This window comes from Rhinopithecus roxellana, chromosome 13, assembly GCF_007565055.1.
Source record: "Rhinopithecus roxellana isolate Shanxi Qingling chromosome 13, ASM756505v1, whole genome shotgun sequence".
Taxonomy (NCBI): domain Eukaryota; kingdom Metazoa; phylum Chordata; class Mammalia; order Primates; family Cercopithecidae; genus Rhinopithecus; species Rhinopithecus roxellana.
In genome coordinates, this window is record NC_044561.1 from 122638187 (window position 1) to 122665865 (window position 27679).

The following is a 27679-nucleotide window of genomic DNA, read 5'->3' on the forward strand; positions in this document are numbered from 1 at the left end:
CAATGAATTAAAAAAAAAAAAAAAAAAAAAGAGGGGAGGCCGGGTGCTGTGGCTCACGCTTGTAATCCCAGCACTTTGGGAGGCCAAGGTGGGCAGATCGTCTGAGGTCAGGAGTTCAAGACCAGCCCGGCGAACATCGCAGAACCCCGTCTCTACTAAAAAATACAAAAAAAACTTAGCCGGGTGTGGTGGCAGGCGCCTGCAATCCCAGCTACTCGGGAGGCTGAGACAGGGAGAATCACTTGAACCCAGGAGGCAGAGGATGCAGTGAGCCGAGATAGCGCCACTGCACTTCAGCCTGGGCGACACAGCAAGACTCTGTCTCAAAAAAAAAAAAAAAAAAAAAAAAGGCGGGGGAGGGGCACAAGAGTAATTAAGACCGACTTCAACATTTGGCAGGCCCAAACCAAATCATTACTCCCTCCACAATCTAGAGGTACTAGTTTATGTAAAATATCACACACATTTTCACCTGTATTTTATGAAAAAAAAGAAGAAAAAAAACCTCACACATACCTTGGGGGATAAGCACCTCCTCTCATGTTGTAGTTATAGGTGGACTGCATCCGAGAGTAAGGGTCAACAGGCTTATACATTGGTTTTTTTCCAAGTTTCATGCACAGTGCATTTAGTTCTACAGTAGGGGTTATGCTTTCTGCAAGAAAGAATCGACAAATAACTGTTTTGTTCTGATATGAGAATGATACTCACTAAAATAAAATGTAATAGCATGCTTTCTGCTAACTGGATTCATGATACATAAAAGGACCTGGGTCACTGCTAGGCATCAGACAAGGAAATCCAAGAATATGCTGTGATTTCTTGATATTTATACACAGTCAACAGCACAAAATCTACTCTGAGGGCTATCAGAGGAGCCACAATTTAACCCAAGACATTATCAGTGAAAGCTATATGGTACAGCTGTCAGAAATAAGTTCCAAAACACATCAAGTTTCACGATTAAAAAATCCCATGTAAATGTCCACATTGTTTTAGTGTTTGAGAATACTTAATCAATATAACCTTGGTTGTACTGATTTACAGGATTATTGGCTTGCACTCAGAAGTATGTCTGTACACACTATTGAACGATGCATTTATTACGTTACTAACTGGATGCAAAGCACTGTGCTAAGCTTAAGAAATACAATTCCTGGCTGGGTGCGGTGGCTCAAGCTTGTAATCCCAGCACTTTGGGAGGCCGAGACAGGCAGATCACAAGGTCAAAAGATCGAGACCATCCTGGCTAACACAGTGAAACCCCGTCTCTACTAAAAAATACAAAAAACTAGCCGGGTGATGTGGCGGGCGCCTGTAGTCCCAGCTACTCGGGAAGCTGAGGCAGGAGAATGGCGTAAACCCGGGAGGCAGAGCTTGCAGTGAGCTGAGATCCGGCCACTGCACTCCAGCCTGGGCCGCAGAGCGAGACTCCATCTCAAAAAAAAATAAAATAAAATAAAAAGAAATACAATTCCTGGCCAGGCGTGGTGGGTCACGCCTGTAATCCCAGCACCTTGGGAGGCTGAGGCAGGCGGATCATGAGGTCAGGATATCGAGACCATCCTGGTTAACACGGTGAAACCCCGTCTCTACTAAAAAATACAAAAAATTAGTTGGGCGTGGTGGCAGGCACCTGTAGTCCCAGCTACTCAGGAAACTGAGGCAGGAGAATGGCAAGAACACAGGAGGCAGACCTTGCAGTGAGAGTGGCTCATGCCTGTAATCCCAGCACTTTGGAAGGCTGAGGCGGGCAGATCACCTGAGGTCAGGAGTTCAAGATCAGCCTGGCTAACATGGTGAAATCCCATTTCTACTAAAAATACAAAAACTTTGCCAGGCATGGTGGCGCGCACCTGTAATCCCAGCTACTTGGGAGGCTGAAGCAGGAGAATCACTTGAACCCAGGAAGTGGAGGTTGCAGTGAGCCGAGATTGCCTCATTGCACTCCACATCGGGCAACAAGAGTGAAACTCTGTCTAAAAAAGAAAAAAAGAAACAATTCCTGCCCCAGAGGAGTTCAAAGAACACAAAGCACACTCAAAGAGCTACAATACAACACGATGTGCAACTTAAGGAAAGGTGAAAAATCACTGAGACAGCAGCAACCCTCAAAGTTACACAAGGCCCACAAAATACTCAGATATTTCCATTCTTGACATTTCTAATGGAATTTGACCTGTGGTAATATTTGCTAGGAAAATGAGTTCCATTTTCATATATAACAAGTTATCTCAAAATGTATCTTCAAAAGATACATGCTATTCATTTTCCAATTTTTCTTTCCCTCAGTTCATCCAATCCATAAACTTTTAAAAATCAATAAAAAAGAAAAGCAGCCTGGAAAGATTAGTGTCAGTGCACAATCATATTTAAAAACAACACTTTCTTTTTTTTTTTTTTTTTTTTTTGAGACGGAGTCTCGCTCTGCTGCCCAGGCTGGAGTGCGGTGGCCAGATCTCAGCTCACTGCAAGCTCCGCCTCCTGGGTTTACGCCATTCTCCTGCCTCAGCCTCCCGAGTAGCTGGGACTACAGACGCCCGCCACCTCGCCCGGCTAGTTTTTTGTATTTTTTAGTAGAGACGGGGTTTCACCGTGTTAGCCAGGATGGTCTCCATCTCCTGACCTCCTGATCCGCCCGTCTCGGCCTCCCAAAGTGCTGGGATTACAGGCTTGAGCCACCGCGCCCGGCCAAAAAACATCACTTTCATATCAAAAACAGAACACTAGAAATGGCAAAATCTAAATGCACACAAAAATCCACTTTAAAATGCCTCTTTAGGATGTATATAGAGAGAAATAAAAAAGACCTTATTCTGTACTATAATTGGTTCAACTAAATTTAATGCATGAATCAAATCTATAAGAATATCTTTGGGGTTTGCACAGAGGGCCACATGAATTACAGATCTCTCTCTTGCATTAGAATTATATTTTTTACAGAATTCACGTAATTGCATTTTAAGTACAGTCTGAATCATTTTAAGAGCAGCTCTGATCCACAGAATTTGTCTGCAATAGAGAATAAACATGAAGAAAGTATGCCACAAAGAAATCAAAAGTAACAAGAAAGATGTGACTGATAACTTCCCAGATTCCTTCCTACATACCAAGACTTGGGATGACTTCATGCATGTGAGGGGGTCTCTGCTAAAACAGCCATTAATGACACAGCCTCCAGGTCACTGATCCCCAACCCTTCACCAGCCACACCTTCTTGATTAGCATACTCCCCCTGCATGGGTCCCTTGTTTGAGGAGATACTACCTGCTGGCTTGTATTTAAGTAATATTTATATTTTCTCATTCTTTTTAATTAAGAGACATACAACTGACAATAAGCACTTCTGACCAACAAAAGTACAATAAATATTACCACACTGACTTGATGTGACTCTAGATAAAACTTACATTCTTGCTAATCTATACAATCTTATCAAAAAATATATTTTCATTAAACTTTTCGGAAATCTTTGAAATTATCTGGTCACCCACCATCCTTCCTATGACCGCCTTTCCAGATTGTCAGGCGTTGAGGCATCACAGATTGAAAACCACTGCTTTACAATGAGGTTAAGGATTCCCAAAAAATAAGCATTTGTCACTGGTTGTGTAGAATCTGTGCTTTCAAAATCGACAAGTTTGTTAAGAAACCATTCATATACATATTAAATAGTAGTACCTTTAGATACACTTTTGAAAGGTACCTGTTTGGCCCATGCATAAGACCTGGATTCCTTCCTTCGCTACCAAAAGGGCAGACTATGGGCTTAGGAAATTTTGTTCCCTCCAAAGCTTTAGCAGCAACTGTGTGTTTGACCTTTTTAATACCAGTTCACTCAGCGCACCAGTGCTGATCTCCAAGTGTCAGCAGTACTGTAAATTCCTAGAAGTGAAAAGTGTGAGCTCTCAATTCATGAAACCTGACATTGACTGTAATATGTCACTTGAACCTTGAACACTTTCTATGGTCATGGTTTAAGAGGCCTGGTCTTATCTTGATAATTCATCCTGTCATCCCCTTCTTATCCTTTTTTGTTGTTTTTATAAACAAACAAACAAAAAAAGAGATTGTGTGTGTATGCACTGAAATTCTTTTTTGTTTTTAGACACATAGTCTTACTCTGTCCCCAGGTTGGAGTGCAGTGGTGTGATCTCGGCTCAATGCAACCTCCACCTCCTGGGTTCAAGAAATTCTCCTGCCTCAGTCTCCCGAGTAGTTGGGATTACAGGCACCTGCCACCATGCCCGGCTAATTTTTGTACTTTTAGTAGAGACGGGGTTTCACCATGTTGGCCAGGCTGGTCTCAAACTCCTGACCTCAAGTGATCTACCTGCCTCAGTCTCCCAAAGTGCTGGGATTACAGGCATGACCCACCATGTCCAGCCTCAAAATTCTCTTCCAATTACTTCTCATGAAAGAGATTTTGCAAACTTGATTTAAACACACAGTAGTACTTCACACAAATTAAGACAATGTTTGTTTTGATGCTGCAATGTGTTTGTGGGCTCTTGGTTGAAAGCATAACCACCCTTTTTTTCAATTTTTGAGATGGGGTCATACTCTGCTGTCCAGGCTGGAGCTCAGTGGCACAATCATAGCTCACTGCAGCCTCCAGAGTAGCTGGGACTACATGCACACACCACCATACCTGGCTTTTTTTTTTTAAGACAAGAGTCTTGCTCTGCCGCCAGGCCGGAGTGTAGTGGCATGATCTCAGCTTACTGCAACCTCTGCCCCCCAGGTTCAAGCGATTCTCCTGTCTCAGCCTCCTGAGTAGCTGGGACTACAGGCATGCACCACCATGCCCAGCTAAGTTTTGAATTTTTAGTAGAGACGGGGTTTCACCATATTGGCCAGGATGGTCTCCGTCTCGACCTTGTGATCCGCCCACCTTGGACTCTCAAAGTGCTGGGATTACGGGCATGAGCCACCGCGCCCAGACCATACCTGGCTAATTTTTTAATTTTTGCAGAGGTAGCGTCTCCCTATGTTGCCTAGGCTGGTCTTAAACTCCTGGGTTCCAGTGATCCTCTTGCCTCAGCCTTCCAAAGTGATAGGATTTAAGGAATGAGGATTTGTATTTTTTTTTTTTTTTTTTTTTTGAGACGGAGTCTCGCTCTGTCCGCCAGGCTGGAGTGCAGTGGCACAATCTCGGCTCACTGCAAGCTCCGCCTCCCGGGTTCACGCCATTCTCCTGCCTCAGCCTCCTGAGTAGCTGGGACTACAGGCGCCCGCCACCGCGCCCGGCTAATTTTTTTTTTTGTATTTTTAGTAGAGACGGGGTTTCACCGTGGTCTCGATCTCCTGACCTTGTAATCTGCCCGCCTCGGCCTCCCAAAGTGCTGGGATTACAGGCGTGAGCCACCGCGCCCAGCCGAGGATTTGTATTTTTAACAAGTTCCCAAAGTAATTCTGATGCACCCCAAAGATTTAAGATTCATTACTTCGGAATTTAACAAATCAACTGAAGCGGCCCGGCGTGGTGGCTCACACCTGTAATCCTAGCACGTTGGGAGGCCGAGGCGGGCAGATAACCTGAGGTCAGGAGTTCGAGACTCGCCTGGCCAACATGGGGAGACCCTGCCTCTACTAAAAATACAAAAATTAGCCAGGTGTGGTAGCACATGTCTGTAATCCCAGGTACTCAGGAGGCTGAGGCAAGAGAATCACTTGAACCCTGGAGGTGGAGGTTGCAGTGAGCCGAGAACACACTACAGCACTCAAGCCTGGGTGACAGAGTAAGGCTCTGTCTCAAAAAAAAATAATAATAATTAATTGAAGCTTTTACTTTTCTGATGTTATCGCTGAATATCACTTTATCTCACTTACAAACAATTTACAAGAGAAACCTGGATTTCAGTATGTCTAGGTCATTTAAGTTTGGTGCCTTAAGGGGTGGGGCAACTTGCCTTCATAGCTGATTTTTCTTGTAGGTCTTACTTTTAGGATTCCCTCAGTGCACAGCTTCCACTAAAGGAAAAAACATAAAGAATCCTTTATTGGCCAGGTGCAGTGGCTCATGCCTGTAATCCTAGCACTCTGGGAGGCCAAGTCAGGCAGATCACTTGAGGTCAGGAGTTCGAGACCAGCCTGGCCTAAATGGTGAAACCCCATCTCTACTAAAAATGCAAAAATTAGCCAGGTATGGTGGCATGCGCCTGTAATTCCAGCTACTTGGGTAGCTGAGGCAGGAGAATCACTTGAACCCAGGAGGCAGAGGTGGCAGTGAGCCAAGATTGCGCCAGTGCACTCCAGTATGGGCAACAGAGTAAGACTCCATCTCAAAAAAAAAAAAAAAGCCAGGCGCGGTGGCTCGTGCCTGTAATCCCAGCAGATCGCGCCACTACACTCCAGCCTGGGCCACAGAACGAGACTCCATCTCAAAAATAAATAAATAAATAAATAAATAAATAAATAATCCTTTACCCCCGCCCCCCTCCGACACTTGACACATCAGGACATCAGGGATCTCCTTTATATATTCTGCAGTTCACCGGGCTAGTCATTTAAGTACAAACAACAGCATGACCTCAAAACCCTGGCAGGCAGGAAGGTCAAATGGCAGAAGCCTGCAACGCAGTACAATCCCTGGGTCATCTTGGTGATTGTCTCATGGATAAATGCTGAAGGGGAAAATGCCAAAAAAAAAAAAAAAAAAAAAAAAACACACACACACACACACACACACACACACACACACAATTATTCTCACGAACAGTCTTGCCTTTCTCTAGGACTTTCCCCATCCGGCGCTAGCTGCCACTCTGCTGCATGCTGTTGGTAGCGAGGTTAGAATCTTGGTTTTGACAGAACTAAAAGTACACATCTCTTGATTTTTCAAATAATCTAAATCACCCAAGAGAACTTCTCCTCTTTGAACAACTTGTGGGTAAAAAAATACGCGGTTAGAGATGAACACACAGCCAAACTACCTAAATTATTAAAAGTTAAAGTAAGAAAGTGCATGAGCCAAAATATAATAAAAAGTTAATAAAGGGAATCCTAAGTTAAGGTCTGCAAAAAAATCCTGTAAATACAACAGTTACAGAAAAACTACTTACGGCCTTCTATTTCTATTTTAATTAATTGATTTTTTGATAAAGGGTCTCACTCTGTCACCCAGACTGGAATGCAGTGGTGCCATCTCAGCTCATTATAGCCCCCGCCCCCCAGGTTCAGGTGATTCTCCTGCCTCAGCCTCCTGAGTAGCTGGGACTACAGGCGTGCACCACCACATCCAGTTAATTTTTGTATTTCTTGGTAGATACAAGGTTTCACCATGTTGGCCAGTCTGGTCTCAAACTCCTGACGTCAAGTGATCTGCTGGCCTTGGCCTTCTAAACTGCTGTGAATACAGACATGAGCCACTGCTCCCAGGCCCTAATTGCCTAAATGTGTCTATAAAGACACATTTCAAATAGAAATATGCTTTAAAACAACATTTTTTAAGCTAGTTTTGTGTGAGTGGGAAATATTTGTTTTTCTTAAATGTTTAATCCTGCCTCAGCTACCCAAGTAGCCAGAATTACAGCTACCATTTCTCAAGCATTTACTAGGTGGCAGGCATTGTGCTCCACACGTTAACATATATGCTCTCATTTAATTCTCACAATAAATCTATTTGGTGGGTATTATTATCCCTATTTTACAGATGAGGAAACAACAACAACAAAGTAGTAACTTGCACAAGATCACACACCTAGTAACACGCTGAGATTCAAACCCAGATCTGTCTGACTTCAAAGGCAACTCAACCGTGTTATGCTATGGTAACTATTCATGTTTGTGCCTGATGCTACTTTCAATCAAATGAAAAGAAACACGACTTATTCAAGGCTTGAGGTTTGTATGTGAAGGAAAATGAGGCATAATGAGATAAATAGCTCATCCTTAATTATATTATCTTTGCTGCAAGGTTATGATCAGAAACAGCGTTAATTCCTTATCTCTCATACTATATCATCTCATGCTACAGCTGCAAAAGACAACTCCGTATCTCCGTGTCCTTAGATGGTTGGGAAAAAAGATAACTACAGATATGCAATAATAAAGTTCCAGAATGTGCTGTTAATACAGATAACAAACAAGTTTCAAAGACTGAATTCTTTTTTTTCCCTTCTTTCCACATGTTCTAAAAAGACTGAATTCTTGAATATTGATTAGCAATTTTAAAATTATAGTCAGACTTTCATTCTCTAAGATAAGGGGAATGACAAGGATAACTGAAACCGGAGACAATACAAAATACTCACTTTGAGACTACATGGTGAAACCCCGTCTCTACTACAACGCAAAATTAGCCAGGCAATTGCATCTTCAAACCTTTTGCCTGGATTGCTAACAAGTGAAAGAACTGATTTCCCATCACCTCTTCTCCCTGCCCTAAGGTCCTTGTGCAAACAAGCAGGAGAGGAGCCAGACGTAGGCAGCAGACAAGAGGTGGCCCAGAGCTGGAAAACTTACGGGCAATCAATCACAGGTGCTTGAGAACTGTCTCTGTTCAGAAACCCAAACAACTATACACTATTTGGAGTTTTAAAAGCAAAATATGGCCAGGCAGGGTAGCTAACACCTGTAATCCCAGCATTGGGGAGGCCAAGGCAGGCAGATTGTTTGAGTCCAGCAACTCAAAACAAGCCTGGGCAACACAGTGAGACTTTACCTCCACAAAGAATTAAAAAAAAAACTAGCTGGGCATGGTGGCATGCCCCAGCTACTCAAGAGGCCAAGGTCAGAGGATTGCTTAAGCCTGGGAGGTCGAGGCTGCAGTGAGACATGATCACACCACGTTGCACTCCAGCCTAGGCGGCAAAGAAAGACTCTAAAAAAAAATAAAATAAAACCCAAATATTCCAAAAGAAGCACAGATTTTCTTTGACCCATTGGCAAGGATGAAAAAAGAAGAAACTTCAAAAATCTATAATCTTGTCTAAGTATAGTTTTTGTTTAAGACAACCTCATCAGTTTGAAAATTCGTATTTTGAATCACAGCACCCCTTTCAGGAGTATAAAAAAAACAGAAAACATTCCAGGTGGGTTATAAATGCACTAGCAGTATGGATGATATTTACCTTACAGTGGTGAGCTGGACCTTGCTCACACAAAAGCTTATACTCAAGCTGGATCTTGCTGAAACAAACTCAATCATTCACAAGACATAGCTGGGATTTTTTTCTATGGGGTTTGCCACACGAGAAGGAAGTGAAAAATAATATAAGAGCATTGAAGTCACCTAGCAGTATGTAAGACTACTATTCTCCCAGGGATATGAAAATAGAGGAAAAACAAACGGAAGGCCTACAAATGTAGGCAGCCATGATACAAAACTGCAAACCATTCCAGGAGTACATTCCCAGAGAAGACACAACTGGGGTCTTTTCTGAACCAGATGAAGCCAGGTAATCTAGGAGAGGGTGTGTCTTCAAAAGAGTGAAGTCAGGGGAATAACTAACCCATAGTGGGCAAGCAAGATCTGAAATCAGATGAAGCACTGCTACTAAAACCAACTGGAATACAAGGTCTTCTGAGCACAGACTGGTTTCTGAAACAGTTGCCAGCTGTACCCTGCCCATTGTTTCGCTAAACTCAACATACCACTACCATCTCTCAAACAACGGTTGTCATCTTCCATACAGTGAAACTCTCCTTCCTGGGCATCCTCTAGTCTTTTGTCCAAAGGCTGCCATCCTCAGACCTTATCTATTTCTAACAATTATATAAGTAAAACAAAACGATGTTGGTGGGCAGGAGTTTTACAAAGTCAATAGGATTTGGACACCAGAACTCACTAGAAGAAAAAGCAATAAATCCCAGAAGACTGAAACAGTCTGTGCCTTTTCCTTTTCAGAGAGTCTCACATGACAAATGTGGGGAAAACAGCATCTCTACAGGAGTATGAAAAATCAAGAATGTTATCTGGTGAACCAGTCCCAGGAACTGTGGGGGTGGCGTGGAAGATACCATGCAGCTGAGTGGGAGAAGCAAACACTCTAAGAACAGATTTATAAAGTAAAGGAAATGAGAAGACAAAGGAGGAAATTGAGAGGAAATAGGCATAAGGAAGGGGAAGAAAAGACTCTGTTATAAGGTGACTCTGGTATAGAAATACCCACACTGGGCTGGGTGTGGTGGCTAATGCCTGTAATCCCAGGACTTTGGGAGGCCATGGCGGGTGGATCACGAGGTCAAGAGATCGAGACCATCCTGGCCAACATGGTGAAACCCCGTCACTACTAAAAATACAAAAATTAGCCGGGTGTGGTGGCATGGGCCTATAGCCCCAGCTACTAGGGAGGCTGAGGCAGGAGAATCATTTGAACCCAGGAGAAGGAAGTTGCAGTGAGCCAAGATCGTGCCACTGCACTCCAGGATGGTGACAGAGCGAGATTCCATCTCAAAAAAAAAAAAAAAAAACCAACACTGACACCCCATTTATTTCACTGGTCTTGCCATGTTGCAGGGAGGCAACATGTTGTGTTGGGAGGCAGAATATTGTTTTTATTTATTATCCCCCACTCCTTTTTTTTTGGTCAGACCCTGTCTCCTATTCATAAGAATACTGGTTTTAAGTTCTGTTTCTTTAGCCTCAGTTTCTTGTCTACAATATTTTTAGGTATTTTTCAAGGGTTTTAAATCTTTTTTTTTTTTTTTTGAGATGGAATCTCACTCTGTTGCCCAGGCTGGAGTGCAGTCACGTGATCTCGGCTCACTGCAGCCTCTGCCTCCCAAGTTCAAGCGATTCTCCTGCCTCGCCCTCCCAATTAGCTGGGAATACAGGCGCACACCACTACACCTGGCTAATTTTTGTATTTTTAGTAGAGACATGGTTTCACCACGTTGGCCAGGCTGGTCTCAAACTCCAGACCTCAGGCGATCCACCTGCCTCAGCCTCCCAAAGTGCTGGGATTATGGGCATGAGCCCCTGTGTACGGTAAAGTACCTTTAGTTCACTTTCCTAATAATCAGATTTGAATGCTTCTAAACTTTGTTTTGAGTCAGTCGTAGTCTGCTGCCTAGGATGGAGTACAGTAGTGTGATTATGGTTCACTGCAGCTTCAACCTCCTGGGCTCAAGTGGATCCTCCTGCCTCAGCCTCCTGAATAGCTGGATTACAGGTGTGAGCTACAATGCCCAAATTTATTTTCTTGTTAAAATTTTCTGCGTCATGGCCAGGCATGGTGGTTCACACCTGTAATCCCAGCACTTTGGGAGGCCAAGGCGGGAGATTACTTGAGCCCAGGAGTTGGAGACCAGCCTGGGCAACATGGTGAAACCCCATCTATACAAAAAAATACAAAAATTGTCTGAGCGTGCTCGTGCATGCCTGTGGTCCCAGCTACTCCAGGGGCTGAGGCAGGAGGGTCACTTGAGCCCAGGAGGTCGAGGCTGCCATGAGCTGTAATTATACCACTCTACTCCATCCAGCCTGGGAGACAGAGCGAGACTCTGTCTCAAAAAAAAAAAAAAAAAAAACTCCTTGTTGGTTGGCCACGGTGGTTTACACCTGTAATTTCAGTGTTTTGGGATGCCTATTTATTTATGAGACAGAGTCTCACTTTGTTGCTTAGGCTGGAGCGCAATGGTGTGATCTCGGCTCACTGCAACCTCTGACTCCTGGGTTCAAGCAGTTCTCCTGCCTCAGTCTCCTGAGTAGCTGGGATTACAGGTGCCTGCCACTACACTCGGCGGTTTTGTATTTTTAGTAGAGACGGGGTTTTGCTGTGTTGCCCAGGCTCGTCTCCAACTCCTGACCTCAAGTGATCAGCTTGCCTTGGCCTCCTAGATTGCTAGAATTACAGGTGTGAGTCATTGTGCCAGACTGGGAGGCCGATTTAAAAATTAGCTGGGCTTGGTGGTGTGCACCTGTAGTCCCAGCTACTTGGGAGGCTGAGGCAGGAGGATTGCTTGAGCCCAGAAGTTCAAGGCTGCAGTGAACTGTGATAGTGCTGTCTTACAGTAGAGACCCTGTGAAACAAACGAAAAGAAAGAAAGGAAAGGTAAGAAGAGAAAAAAACTCTGCTTCTTTATTCCATTTCTAATTGGTCCTCATTATGATTTCTGAACTACTTCTGGAACCTTCCAGACTTAAACTTACTTGTTCAAAACAGAAATAAAAATAAATAAATGTCAATGTACTTTTTTGCTTTCTAGTAAATCTGGCTGCCCCCTTGCTTGGGATAAAATCTTACAGACACCCAAAAAGAAGGCTTATGCAAATACAAGAGCTCTTCGTCAGTTGTTAGAAATTTATTTATTTATTTATGAGACAGAGTCTTGCCCTGTTGCCCAGGATGGAGTGCGGTGGTATGATCTCGGCTCACTGCAACCTCTGCCTCCTGGGTTCAAGCGATTCTTCTGCATCACCCTCCTGAATAGCTGGGACTACAGGCACGCACCACCACGGCCGTCTATTTTTTGTATTTTTAGTAGAGACAGAGTTTCACCATATTGGCCAGGCTGGTCTTGAACTCCTGACCTTGTGATCCACCCGCCTTGGCCTCCCAAAGTGCTGGGATTACAGGTGTGAGCCACCGTGCCCGGCCTAGTTTTTACTTTTTTCTTTTTTTGAGACGAAGTCTCCCTCTGTTGCCCAGGCTGGAGTGCAACGGCACAATCTCAGCTCACTGCAACCTCCACCTCCCAGGTTCAAGCAATTCTCCTGCCTCAGCCTCCTGAGTAGCTGGAATTACGGGTGTGCATCACCAAGCCCAGCTAGTTTTTGTATTTTTTGTAGAGGCAGGGTTTCACCATGTTGGCCAGGCTGGTCTCTAACTCCTGACCTCTGGTGATCCACCTGCCTCAGCCTCCCAAAGTGCTGGGATTACAGGCATGAGCCATGGCACCTGGCTTGTTCTGGGAAATAATTTTAAATGCAGAATTATCCCATACAACGATGAATATCCAAGGTGGTATTTACTGCTCAATTCTTTCTGCCAGCCACCACTCTTTAACAGATGAGGCTTTATAGTCTGTGTAGTTTTCAGCTTTCACTTCTCTTTCTCACAACCTAAAATGGTCTGTCAACTGAGGCCTCTGTCAATCCCCTACACAACCAGTGTTGTATAACTGGGATAAAGAAGTGTGGGTGGTGATATTTTCTTTTACTTTTTGAAGGTAAATGTGAGAGCTCCCTAAATCTGCAACCTACTTATGAGATCAGAAAACAGGGTAAGAAAACATTTGAAATAGAAGACACTTGGATTTATATGCTTACCTGCAGCTGCACTGGTAGATGTAATAGATGCAGAGGGTAAAGCAGAGTTTTGAATGGGTCTACCTGCATTTTCAGAGGGCAGAGAGCTAGTAGTAGAAGGAATACTCATCAAAGGCTGTGAGAGAAGAGACTGGTTCTTGTTCAGTATTTGGCTCCCTGAGAGAGCAGCAGATGGGTTCTGAACTTGCACTTGAACTTGAGACATGGTCACTTTCAACAAAAGTGAACAAATGCAGGTAAACAGCTTTCAGTGCAGGTTAATTCAGTGCTATGAAGTCTAAAGTTCTACCTAAAAGTTGTAAGGGAAAGAAAATAAAAAGGTAAATTATAGAGGAGATATGTAATTGCCAATATTCAGTCAAAATGGTGTCACCTACTCAGTTATGAAAGTAGCTCCATTTAGCATGTAGCTATGTTGATTTATTCGAAATATGTTTCTCCTGGTATATAGTAAGTTTCTTGGCCTTGTGACTTTCCCACAGTGTTTTTTAAATGATTTACAATACCCGTGTGCTCTGCATATTCATTATACAAAGAGAATCAGTAGGGTACAACATTTATTGGTGAATATTAAGAATTGCAAACTACAGCTTACATTCAAAAATGCAAATTTAAAAGTATGGAGAGGTTTCTATAGTAATTGGGGCATAGTAAAGTTTTCTTTCTGGTCTCAAAATTACGAGAAATTGAAAGCAAACTAGGTTTATAATACCAGGAACAGGTGAATGTGAACAATGCTTCCTTTTAAGGACCAAGGCTCAGATTGACAACCTTAGGGTTTTAAGCTGACAGAAGGAAGGTGGGATACTTCTGTTGTTTCTTTTTCCCTATGGTGATGACAGATGTATTGTTTTCCTAAAAGGCTTGTCTGAGGTCTCATTTAATTACAGACCCCAAACAAGAAAACTATCCCACCCTTACCCAGGCTCACAGATCCTGAGAAGTGATGTGAGTGATGAAGACCATACTAGAGAATTTATACTATTAAAAGCAAAAGCGGAGATGAAGAAGACAGGAACGGATTTTAGACTGGCAATTTTACTGGTGTGGTGGTGGGGTGCGGAGCACTGGAGCTTGTTTACTTCATCTTGTAAATTAAGAAAATAATGAAGGCATTACTTCTAAATACACTAAAGTTCTTCACGAGTCAAAAATAAGGACAGTTGTGCTCATTTTCATGGTCATCCTTTAAAAGCCGAAAATGTTTTTAATGAGTCAAAGTACTTAAAAATAACCAGTGGCAACAAAGACAGAATGACAGGTCTCTCAGGAAATAGCCAACCAATGCAGACACCAGCAAACCAACTAACTAGAAGTTCTATTATAAAGAAACAGTTTGTTACTTTAATTTTTTTTTTGAGTATCAAAATGATTTTTAACGCTGGTCCTCAAGAAAGAGATGAATGACCAGAGCAATTAAGCTACTTGAGGAGTCCTGGCACATTCTCTCTTACTGAGAGCAAAAAGGACTGCAAAACTCAAAAGAATCTCAGTCGAAATGTGACTCTGGATAGCAGAGGCATAAGTACTACCTTACTCAACAAAATTCCCCAAGAGTGCAGTTGTTCCTTTTTACTTTTGGAATCAGAACAAAATAACAGAGGCGTTCCATTGAAGATCTACATAATGGTCTTAGAAGACAAGTCGCCAGTGTCAAGAAACAAGTCCAGAACCATTCAGAAGTCAGCTATGACCTTATTTCATTGGGTCTTTTTCCCCTGTCAGCTGCTAAAATAGAAACTTTTTTCCTCCTCTTCTCTCCTCTCTTCATTTACTCATTCACTCCTCCTTTTCCTTTTTGTAAACTGTCTTAAGAAGAGCACTTTTTACAACAAAAAAGTCACTTGTAGTGTATGTACAACTTCACAATACCAACCACAGGTCTCAAGGTCAAATAATAAGGTAGGAGTAAAGTATCTGCTCCAGAATGTACTTCTATCCCAGAAAGAGCAACCCAACTGTGTCCTGAGTGGCTCTCAGAGTTTGAGACTCTGAATGAATGCCTAAATTTAGAAAGGGTGTGGACCAAGGGATTTTTGGTTAATGCTCTCTAAAGCAGGCTGACTGCCAGGATTTCAAGTCAGTCATAAATGTTTAACTTTTTTTTTTTTTTTGAGACAGAGCTCTGTCGCCCGGGCTGGAGTGCAGTGGTGCAAACTTGGCTCACTGCAACCTCCGCCTCCTGGGTTCAAGCAATTCTCCTGCCTCAGTCTCCCAAGTAGCTAGGATTACAGGCGTGAGCCACTATGCCTGGCTAGTTTTTGTATTTTTAGTAGAGACAGGGTTTCACCAGGTTGGCCAGGCTGGTCTCAAACTTCTGACCTCAGGTGATCTGCCCACCTCGGCCTCCCAAAGTCCTGGGATTACAAGCGTGAGGCACTGCACTCGGCTCAAGTCAGTCATGAATATGTAAGTTTTCTAGAAGCTGAGAAAGGAACAGGCTTTTTAAATTAAGACTGCCTCAAAAATATTATCCTTAAATTCACCTAAAGGAGTTATGTCTAACAGTTGGTTGAAACATGTAGTTCAAAACAAACAAAAAAAAAAGTTAAACTCTTCAAATAAGACCAGGTAAATTTAAATTTCCAACACGATGAATATGAAAATTCAACAAACAATACTCATAAATTAGTCACCTGCTAATTTAACATTTTTATGTGTCTTATTTAAGCCTGAACAGAGCATCTAAGGCAGTGATTCTCAAGACCGGGCAATTTTGTTCCCCCAGGAGACATCTACCAACATCTGGAGACATTTTTTGGTTGTCACAATCAGCATGCAGAATGGGGGACCTACTGACATCTAGTGGATAGAGGGGCCAGGGATACTGTTTCAAGCACACATATACTAACCCACAAAATACAATCTTACTGCCCGAGCGCGGTGGCTCAAGCCTTTAATCCCAGCACTTTGGGAGGCCGAGACAGGCGGATCACTAGGTCAGGAGATCGAGACCATCCTGGCTAACACGGTGAAACCCCGTCTCTACTAAAAAATACAAAAAACCAGCCGGGCGAGGTGGCGGGCGCCTGTAGTCCCAGCTACTTGGGAGGCTAAGGCAGCAGAATGTCGAAAACCTGGGAGGCGGAGCTTGCAGTGAGCTGAGATCCGGCCATTGCACTCCAGTCTGGGCGACAGAGCGGGACCCCGTCTCAAAAAAAAAAAAAAAAAAAAATACAATCTTACTAATGGAACAAGTAGCTTATAGTCTTATTTTTTTTTTTTTTTTTTTTTTTGAGATGGAGTCTCACTCTGTCACCGAGGCTTGAGCGCAGTAGCGTGATCTCAGCTTACTGTAAGCTCCGCCTCCTGGGTTCACACCATTCTCCTGCCTCAGCCTCCTGAGTAGCGGGGACTACAGGCGCCCACCACCATGCCCAGCTGAATTTTTGTATTTTTAGTAGAGACGGGGGTTTCACCATGTTAGCCAGGATGGTCTCAATCTCCTGACCTCATGATCCGCCCACCTCGGCCTCCCAAAGTGCTGGGATTACAGGCGTGAGTCACCGCACCCAGCCACAAGTAACTTATATTCTTAGACAGGAAAAGAAAATCCCCTTTCCATCTCAAAAGGCCCTAAAAAATAGATGCTAATTTTTTTTTTTTTTGAGACAGAGTCTCGCTCTGTTGCCCAGGGTGGAGTGCAGTGGCGCAATCTTGGCTCACTGCAAACTCCATCTTCTGGGTTCAAGCGATTTTCCTGCCTCAGCCTCCCGAGTAGTTAAGATTTTTTTTTTTTTTTTCAGACGGAGTCTCGCTCAGTGGCCGGATCTCAGCTCACTGCAAGCTCCGCCTCCCGGGTTTTCTACATTCTCCTGCCTCAGCCTCCCGAGTAGCTGGGACTACAGGCGCCCGCCACCTCGCCTGGCTAGTTTTTTGTATTTTTTAGTAGAGACGGGGTTCCACCGTGTTCGCCAGGATGGTCTTGATTTCCTGACCTCATGATCCGCCCGTCTCAGCCTCCCAAAGTGCTGGGATTACAGGCTTGAGCCACCGCACCCGGCCCCGAGTAGTTAAGATTACAGGTGTGTACCACCACACCCGGCTACTTTTGTATTTTTAGTAGAGACAGCGTTTTGCCATGTTGGCCGGACTGATCTTCAACTCCTGACCTCAAGTGAGCCTCCTGCCTCGGCCTCCCAAAGTGCTGGGACTACAGGCATGAGCCACTAGCATCACCGTGCCCGGCCTGATGCTAGTATTTTAGCACCCAAGCAGATGCTCCTCTCCCAAAGAGAAGCCGGGACAGACATCACAGTTATGAAAGGGGGAAAATATACCATTTGTCCACATAACTCAAAGAACAAATTAAGTTTTTCATTACTGATATTGATATAGTTCATAGCAGCCTTCAAGGAACTGTGGAACTTTGGAAATACAACTTCTATATAAATTCTGAACCTGTTGCTCAACAGTACTGTCCTGAAGACTAAGTCCTTAAATGCAAACAAGTCTTTTCCTTTAAACCTGTCTTCAAGGATTGTTTTCCATCAGGTAAATTAAGGACTCGAGAGATCTAAATGCTTTGTTAGAGTCTTCTTAGAGACAAACGCTATTTTATACACAGTAAAATTAGGTTGAAAAGTTTGAAAAGCAAAGATTCTTCAGATCTCGCTGGTGCTGGAAAACACCTCTTACTGTGAATTGTGTCGTGCTGCCATTTCCCTGCCTCTCTGCCTCCCACATAGATGAGGACCTTTCATCTCCTGGTTTTTTCCCTATTTGAAGGGCTTTAGACACCAGATCAAGAAAACATACTCATCTTAGTCTCAAGCCCTAATTTTACATAGGATACATAAGCACCATAATAAAATGTGCAAAATTATGGAGTTACAGGTATTTCTTTTAAAAGATTCTTTAATTCCATGTCCTCCTGGGTCTTAAGATTGGCTTGGTAACACAAAAATCTTCTCATAAAAATAGAATCTTGCCTTGGCTGGCAGTTACCATTTTACAAGTGTCAAATAGCTTTTATGGGTTGTGGTGAAAGAGAATCTGGGCACATGAGCTCTACGAAAGTTTTTTTTAATTATACATGATGTACTAAAAAATGGTCACAAAATGTGTATTTGGCACTCAGCAGTGAACCTACCAAGACTAGACTGTACTAGGCACAGTCTGAGTGATTTAATATACAAGAAGGCAGACCCTTCTAGAAATGGTTTACAGAACTATCTGCAATCGTGCTTAGTCTTTTTTTAATTATCTTGTGCTATGGCTAATACATGCTTAGTCTTATCCACTTTCAACTTACAGATTGTTAAATCTTTGCACTATGAAATATTTAAGCAATTATGGGAAAACACTATTATTTTTTTTAACGGAGTCTCGCTCTGTCACCCAGGCTGGAGTGCAGTGGTGCAATCTTGGCTCACTGCAAGCTCCGCCTCCTGGGTTCATGCCATTCTCCTGCCTCAGCCTCCTGAGTAGCTGGGACTACAGGCGCCTGCCACAGCGCCCCGCTAATATTTTGTATTTTTAGTAGAGACGGGGTTTCACCGTGGTCTCGATCTCCTGACCTCGTGATCCGCCTGCCTCGGCCTCCCAAAGTGGTGGGATTACAGGCGTGAGCCACCATGCCCGGCCTGGGAAAACATTATTTTTTTTGGAGACAGTCTCACTCTTGTCGCCCAGGCTGGAGTGCAGTGGCACGATCTTGGCTCACTGTAACCTCTGCCTCCCAGGTTCAAGTGATTCTCCTGTGTCAGCCTCCCGAGTAGTGGGAACTACAGGTGTGTACCACCACACCTGGCTAATTTTTTTGTGTTTTTAGTAGAAACGGGGTTTCACCATGTTGGTCAGGCTGGTCTTTAACTCTTGGCCTCAACTGATCCACCTGCCTTGGCCTCAACAAAGTACTGGGATTATAGGCGTGAGCCACCGTGCCCAGTCAAAAAAAACATTTTTAATAATCAATTTTTAAACTGGATTAATACAACTTATAATGTAGTAGCTGTACTTTTGTTTAATCAACGTATCATTCTCTTTCATAATAAGTGATATTTCCAAACAAGATGTGTCTGAAAAAAAAAAAAAAGAAGGAAAGAAGTCATCCCAACTTTGGAGAAGCCTCCTTTTCAGATCGTTACAAACATTTCACTAAATGTCTCCCCTTGCAAGTCCTTCGGTAAATCTGATGTAACATGGATATACAGATACAAAGGAGCACTCTGTGCCTCACTGTTATAAAGCAAAAGCAATTCTAAAATATATTCACTTAATAGTCTACAAAAACTTATTAAGCATCTATTACATGTAAACCCACAAATGGCAGACTGTACATTCTTAAATGCTGGAAAGGATCTGTGTGTTAAACTCTTTCTCAAAGACACAAGACGACATCTTTAAGCAATCACGTGTAAATCTATTATTCTGTTCTCTTTAGTTTTTTGAGAGGCTCCACTCCCACAGAAACTTGGTCAATTGAAAAACATTAAGAAATAAACCACTTTTTCTACAATAAAAAGTCCTTTTCAACAGCCTTTAAATACATCTAAAATACCCACATCATTCCTTATACCAGTTATTTCTAAGATTCTTTTCTGACACATCTTTCTTGTTGCAATATGGTTGAATGTTTTCTGAAAGTAAACTCACTCTCTATTACTTCTCCCTCCCAGCCCCACAAAATAGTAATTCATTGACTCCAAACATTATCCAAATACCTGTAGGCAGGGCAGACGCTAGTACAGAAGCATGTCAATCACTATCGTCCTATACGATCGTTTCCAAAATGACTGCTTTAAGGTCAATGTCAAGCAAATAATGTTCAATAGCAGGCCTATATATACTAAATAACCCAATAATAAAAGGTTTTTTTAAAAGAAATATGACCAAACTACTTAAAAAAAAAAAAAAAAGAAAGAAACAAATCACTATGTACCTGATGCTCAAGTACAAAGAGGAGATTAGCCCTGAGGAGGCACACTCACTTGCAAGACAATAAAATTAACCAAAAATACTGTCTGGAAACAACCCAGGTTGTTCAAGATCTTTGCACTTGCAATACAAGCGAGACTGAATGTAGTCCCTGTCTTACACTTGGCCCAATGCCATGGGCAATGGAGGACTTTCTTTCCACACAAATGTAACAGTTGGGAGGTCAGATGGTCTGCTTAAAGAAACACTTCCTAAAAGAGATTTTCATTATTAATTTTCATCCTAGAAAACCCATCACACCATGCTAAAGTGAAAACAATTTATCTCTACAGTCTAAAAAACTATAAACCTTATTTTCTTTTCTAGTTTCAAAACTTTAACAAGTTTCCATCTCTTCTTCTCTAAGAGATATTCTCAAAACTAACAAAATTCAAGCACATATATTTGTAAACAGTTTTTAATCTAAACTTATACAAACATAGAAAACTTTCAAGGCAATAAAAATGAATACCTGTTCATGATCTGCTGGAGACTTTTAAAAGTAGTACTGTGTGACATATTCTTGACTATGAAGGGGCTTGGTTCAACATAATGGTTAACAGGCTTTTCCTTTCAGAAAAGGGAAACTGTAATCTGTAACCATGTGCCATCTACCTAGAAACACAACTGCATTTACCAGCATCTTCATGCAAAACAGACCAGTGCCAAAACTCACTTTCTAAGAAACCACCCTTGCTGCTAAGTAGCAACCAACAATGTTAAATCAGATCAAACTTCTGAGTTGTAGCTTTCAATTCCACTCCCAGCTCTTGGCAACCCACTCCTCTGTGCCTCAGCTTCCCAAAAACACTTTATAATACGATATTTGACAAAGCCTCAGTTGCAGCAATCAGACAGTCAAAACACTAAAGGAATCCTGAGGCATGATAAAACAATTATTTAAAAAGAAAAGCATTAGGCCGGGCATGGTGGCTCACGCCTGTAATCCCAACACTTTGGGAGGCCAAAGTGGGGGGATCACCTGATGTCAGGAGTTCAAGACCAGCTGACCAACATGGTGAAACCCCATCTCTACTAAAAATACAAAATTAGCCAGGCGTAGTGGCACATGACTGTAATCCCAGCTACTTGGGAGGCTGAGGCAGGAGAACTGCTTGAACTCGGAAGGCCGAGGTGAGCCGACATGGTGCCACTGCACTCCAGCCTGGGCGACAGGAGCAAAACTCCGTTTCAAAAAGAAAGAAAGCAAAGCAAAGCATTATACAAATCCAGTGTGGTGAGTTTAAAACCATTCACTGAGCTTTGTACAACTTCGATAATTTCCTTATGTTTCCACTTCCTCATTCTCAAAAAAAGTGGGTTAACTTGTCTCCTAATTACTACCTCAGAGATATGGTATGGCAATGTGCTTTCAGCTTTTAGAGGGAAAGTGTTAAAAGCAGGAAGCAGTGCTAACCCACGTAGTGTATTTGGCATTGCCCTGACAAAAGACCAGAAAATCCTGAACACTCTTAGAAAACTCCTTTTTTATCTGAATGTTCACAAGCTGCTAGTGGTAAACGAAGCTTGATTCATAACTCTATCTCACGATCGAAAAAAATGCTAAATTTGTTCCACAAGTTTGCAAATCACATTTAACAAACTATCTGAGAAATCGAAGGGTTTTTTTAAAAAACCAAACTACGAAAGATACTATGACCAAGAAGCTTATTGAGCCAGTCACGTTTAATGACAGCTTCAGTCATCAATTCTCATGTCTCTCTGTTTAAAGAACATAGGCTTTACATTCTTGCCAATAACTTTTCCTACTTACTTTCTAATTAAATCAAGAGTAAAGATGAAATTCAAACTGCATAAAATTTATTTTGCTTCTCTAATATTACAGCCAGAAGTAAAAATCATTCTCCACACAACTCATTAAAGAATTCAAAAGTACCAGTGATTATCAACAGGCCAGAAATTACAAAGCCAAATTATATGTACCTTAAAAAGAGGGCGTTCCAGGAACAATGTTGTTTTCATTCAGTTCTGAGAGGTTAAGTGGTTAATAAACTCTGGAAAATAAAAAGTAATAATTTAGTAGGGTAGGTCTTTTTTCTGAAACTGAAGACATACTGCTCAAGTTTTGGGGAAACCTATAATTTACAAGTAGGGAAGACTGAAGGCATGATGTCATGATTTGAGGCAGCACGCAGTAGAGTCTTCAAAAGACACAAGCGGCCGGACGTGGTGGCTCATGGCCTGTAATCCCAACACTTTGGGAGGCCAAGGCAGGCGGATCACCTGAGGCCAGGAGTTCGAGACCAGCCTGGCCAACATGATGAAACCCCATCTCTACTAAAAATACAAAAATTAGGCTGGGCACGGTGGCTCATGCCTGTAATCCCAGTACTTTGAGAGGCGGAGGTGGGCATATTACAAGGTCAAGAGATTGAGACCATCCTGGCCAACATAGTGAAACCTCATCTCTACTAAAGATACAAAAATTAGCCGGCATGATGGCATACCTGTAGTCCCAGCTACCTGGCAGGCTGAGGCAGGAGAATCCCTTGACCTGGGAGGCAGAGGCTGCAGTGACTCGGGATCGCGCCACTGCACTCCAGCCTGGCAAAAGAGCGAGACTCTGTCTCAAAGAAAATAAATAAATAATACAAAACTTAGCGCAGGCATGTAATCCCAGCTACTTGGGAGGCTGAGGCACAAAAATGGCTTGAATGCAGGAGGCAGAGGTTGCAGTGAGCCAAGATCACGCCACTGCACCCCAGCCTGGGCCACAGAGTAAGACTCTTTAAAAAAAAAAAAAATGACACAATTGCCTGGAAGCTGGGTGAAGAATATTTTGCAGAGACACATTTATAAGAGACAGAACTTTCCTTTTCCAGTCCCAATTATTTCCTGATGAGAGTAATGTGAATACCTCATAATCTTTCGGTTTTTTTGTTTGTTTGGGTTATTTTGAGATGGAGTCTCACTCTGTCCCCCAGGCTGGAGTGCAGTGGCGTGATGTTGGCTCCCTGCAACCTCCGCCTCCTGGGTTCAAGCAATTCTCCTGCCTCAGACTCTGGAGTAGCTAAGGTTACAGGAGCCCGCTACCACGCCCGACTAATTTTTGTTTTTTGGGTTTTTTTAGTAGAAACGGCGGAGTTTCACCAAGTTGGCCAGGCTGGTCTCGAACACCTGACCTCAGGTGATCCACCCACCTCGGCCTCCCAAAGTGCTGGGATTACAGGCATGAGCCACCACACCCAGCCTCATAACTTATATTACATATTGTCCAATCACATAGGACTGATTTTCAAACCTGTGTTTTCTTTCCCTTTATACCTACTACTTTATTCATAAATGTCGTTAGCATATGCTTGGTGACCCAAATACAATTTCATGGAAAATTTTACCAATAGGCACTGGGTACATAAAACAGTGGTATATTAAATTGCAAAATATGAAAAAAGCACATTATCTCTAATAAGTCCAAATCATAATCATTTTTAGAAGTGAACTTTAGATGACAGAATTTGAGTTTAATTCTCAAATTCTGCAGTCTATCTAGATGTCCCCCAACTTAAATGGTAGTCATCAGTAGTAACACATAGAATTTCTTACCTTGAGATGCTTTTATACATTCTTACGCTCTTTTTGCTTGTTTCAGTTTCTCACTGCTACTATGGCTTAACAGGCAATAAAAAATTGCTGTTCACTGTCTAATTGATTCCAGAAATAAATCATGAGCTCTAGTTTATTTTCTGGTATTTTAACAGTTCAGGTTCTTTTCGTAGATAGTATATTATACTAACAACTTTCCAGTCTAGAGCCCAGTTGTTCTAATACCTCAGCTATTCAAAAGACTGGCATGAATGGAAACTGAAAAAGGCCTCTGAGCAGCCCAAATACCTAAGACCTTCTAACACAGCCCATGCTTTTTACCAACAGGGGCCTCACTCAAGCCAAGCTTTTCCATGTTAAACAATTATTGTAAGTTTGGGTGTCTAGTTTTTGTTTTGTTTCCAAATCCCCTATTCTGAGAAGCAGGGTGTCTAGTTTTCTTTTTTTCTTTTATTTATTTTTTTTGAGACGGAGTCTTATTCTGTTGCCCAGGCTGGAGTGCAATGGCGCAATCTCGGCTCACCACAACCTCCGCCTCCCAGGATCAAGCTATTCTCCTGCCTCAGCCTCCCGAGTAGCTGAGATTACAGGTGCGTGCCACCACGCCTGGCTAATTTTTGTATTTTTAGTAGAGACGAGGTTTCACCGTGTTAGCCAGGCTAGTCTCCATCTCCTGACCTTGTGATCTGCCCATCTCAGCTTCCCAAAGTGCTGGGATCACAGGTGTGAGCAATCACACCCGGTATAGGCTGTCTAGTTTTCTAGCCCAAAGCAGAAGTAAAAAACAAAAGCCAGGTGTGATGGCTCATGCTTGTAACCCCAGCACTTTGGGAGGCTGATGCAGGTGGATCGCTTGAGCTCAGGTGTTTGAGACCAGCCTGGGCAACAGTCTCTATTAAAATAAAATTTAAAAATTTAAGGGCCAGGTGCGGTGGCTCAGGCCTGTATTCCCAGTACTTTGGGAGGCCAAGGCAGGCAGATCACGAAGTCAGGAGATGTAGACCATCCTGTCTAACACGGTGAAACCCCGTCTCTACTAAAAATACAAAATAATTAGCCGGGCACGGTGGCAGGCGCCTACAGTCCCAGCTACTCAGGAGGTTGAGGCAGAAGACTGGCGAGAACCTGGGAGGCGGAGCTTGCAGTGAGCCGACATCACACCACTGCACTCCAGCATGGATTACAGAGCAAGACTCCGTCTCAAAAAATAATAATAATAATAATTTAAAACACACACAAAAAAAGTTAAATACAAGAACGGGAAAAGGGGCTATTAGAGTCAGACATAAAGATGATGCTAAAAAATAACCATCAACTTAGCAAAGAAAGAAGAGAGAGAGGAGAAATACAGCAGACTGCGCCCATATGGATCTCAAATACTTTTACACAGTGATAGCTGAGATTCATACAAACATTCACATTTTGGCCAGGTATGGTGGCTCATGCCTGTAATCCCAACACTTTGGGAGGCCAAGACAGAACTGCTTGAGCCCAGGAGTTCGAGGCCAGTCTAGGAAACAGATGGAGACCCCACCTCTACAAAAAATTTCAAAACTAGCTAGGCGTGGTAGCATGTGCCTGTAGTCTCAGCTACTTGGAAGGCTGAGATGGAAGGACTGCTTGAGACCAGAAGGTTGAGGCTGCAGTGAGCCCTGACCGCATCACTGCACTCCAGCCTAGGCAATAAAGCAAGACTCCATGTCAAAAAAACAACAAAAATTCATATTTCCATATGCAAATCTATGTTTTCAAATCCTCCAATTTCAAAAGATAATCCAAAGCCATCATGATCATTACCAATATATCTATATAGTGCACACTTACCACTGCAATTTTCCACAGTCAAGAATGCATACCAAGCCGGGCACAGCGCTCACGCCTGTAATCCCAGCACTTTGGGAGGCCAAGGCGGGCCGATCACCTGAGGTCAGGAGTTCGAGGCAAGGCTGGCCAACATGGTGAAATCCCATCTCTACTAAAAATACAAAAATTAGGCTGGCGCAGTGACTCATGCCTGTAATTCCACCACTTTGGGAGGTCAAGGCAGGTGGATCACCTGAGGTCAGGAGTTCAAGACCAGCCTGGCTAACATGGTGAAACCCTGTCTCTACTAAAAATAAAAAAAATTAGTCTGGCATGGTGGCACATACTTGTAATCCCAGCTACTTGGAAGGCTGAGGCTGAAGAATCACTTGAACCCGGGAGGCAGAGGTTGCAGTGAACTGAGATTGGGCCACTGCACTCCAGCCTGGGTAACAGAGCGAGACTCTGCCTCAAAAATAGAATAAAATAAACATATAAAAATTAGTCAGGCATGACCAGGCACAGTGGCTCATGCCTGTAATCCTAACACTTTGGGAGGCTGAGGCAGGCGGATCACAAGGTCAGGAGATTTGAGACCATCCCGGCTAACACGGTGAAATCCCGTCTCTACTAAAAATAAGAATTAAAAAATAGCCAGGCGTGGTGACGGGCACCCGTAGTCCCAGCTACTCCAGAGACTGAGGCAGGAGAATAGCGTGAACCTGGGAGGCGGAGCTTGCAGTGAGTGGAGATCACGCCACTGCACTCCAGCCTGGGCGACAGAGCGAGACTGCACCTCAAAAAAAAAAAAAAAATTAGCCAGGCATGGTGGCGCACGCCTGTAATCTCAGCTTCTCGGGAGGCTGAGGTGGGAAAACAGCTTGAACCTGGAAGGTGGAGGTTGCAGTGAGCCGAGATCACGCCAGTGCACTCCAGCCTGGGTGACAGAGCAAGACTCCATTTCAAAGGAAAACAAAAGCATATTAGAATACAAGAGCATGAATTAAATTCACTACTTTATTCATTCAACAAATAATTATTCAACACCTATTTGTAGGCACTATTCTAGGCACTGGGGAAAGGTATGCACAATAAGACATAGTCACTGTCCGGATGGAATTCACATTCGTACACCCAACACAAATTTTTTAATAAATAACTCACAGTAGCCCTTTAGTAGTAACGTAGCACTGGTCGGGCGCGGTGGCTCACACCTGTAATCCCAGCACTTTGGGAGGCCAAGGTGGGCGGATCACAAGGTCAGGAGATCGAGACCATCCTGGCTAACACAGTGAAACTGCGTCTCTACTAAAAAATACAAAAAATTAGCCAGTCCTGGTGGTGGGCACCTGTAGTTCCAGCTACTCAGGAGGCTGAGGCAGGAGAATGGCTTGAACCCGGGAGGCAGAGCTTGCAATCAGCCAAGATTACGCCGCTGCACTCCAGCCTGGGTGACAGAGCAAGACTCTGTCTCAAAGAAGAAAAAAAAAAATACACAGCACTTCATAACTGAAAAAGACACATAAAAATGTAAAAGATGGCTAGGTATGGTGGCCCACGCCTATAATCCCAACACTTTGGGAGGCCAAGGTGGGAGGACAGAGCCCAGGAGTTTGAGACCAGGCTGAGCAACATACTGAGACTCTGTCTCTACAAAAAAAATTTTTTTTTTTTTTTTTGAGGCGGAGTCTCGCTCTGTCGCCCGGACTGGAGTACAGTGGCCGGATCTCAGCTCACTGCAAGCTCCGCCTCCCGGGTTTACACCATTCTCCTGCCTCAGCCTCCCGAGTAGCTGGGACTACAGGCGCCCGCCACCTCGCCCGGCTAGTTTTTGTATTTTTAGTAGAGATGGGGTTTCACTGTGTTAGCCAGGATGGTCTCGATCTCCTGACCTCGTGATCCGCCCGTCTCGGCCTCCCAAAGTGCTGGGATTACAGGCTTGAGCCACCGCGCCCGGCCCAAAAAATTTTTTTAAAGTAGCTAGATGTGGTGGCACACACACCTTGATCCCAGCTACTTGGGAGGCTGAGGTGGGAGGACTGCTTGAACCCAGGAGGTGGAGGCTGCAATGAAGGGTGATTGTGCCAGTGCGCTACAGCCTAGATGACAGAGTGAGACCCTGTGTCAAAATCAAACAAACAGCGACAACAAAATACGTAAAAAGGTATTTAGGGTAAG

General features: G+C 43.3%; 1 protein-coding gene across 8 annotated transcripts in view; it reads right to left on the minus strand.

Moving 5' to 3' along the window:
• Positions 1-27679, minus strand: part of STAU1 (staufen double-stranded RNA binding protein 1) — an 83365-nt gene that overhangs the window by 43170 nt on the left and 12516 nt on the right. For 2 of the 8 annotated variants that reach the window (XM_030915398.1, XM_030915397.1), the window contains exons 2-4: positions 22079-22149; positions 13217-13505; positions 517-655 (exon numbers count right to left, since the gene is read on the minus strand). In XM_030915398.1, the coding sequence (XP_030771258.1) occupies positions 517-655; positions 13217-13421 (344 nt within the window). In that variant the 5' untranslated portion in view covers positions 13422-13505; positions 22079-22149. Of the gene's footprint in view, positions 1-516; positions 656-5912; positions 5974-13216; positions 13506-22078; positions 22150-27679 lie in introns of those variants that run through there. The other 6 variants (XM_030915403.1, XM_030915401.1, XM_030915404.1 and 3 more) reach the window with 4 other exon arrangements.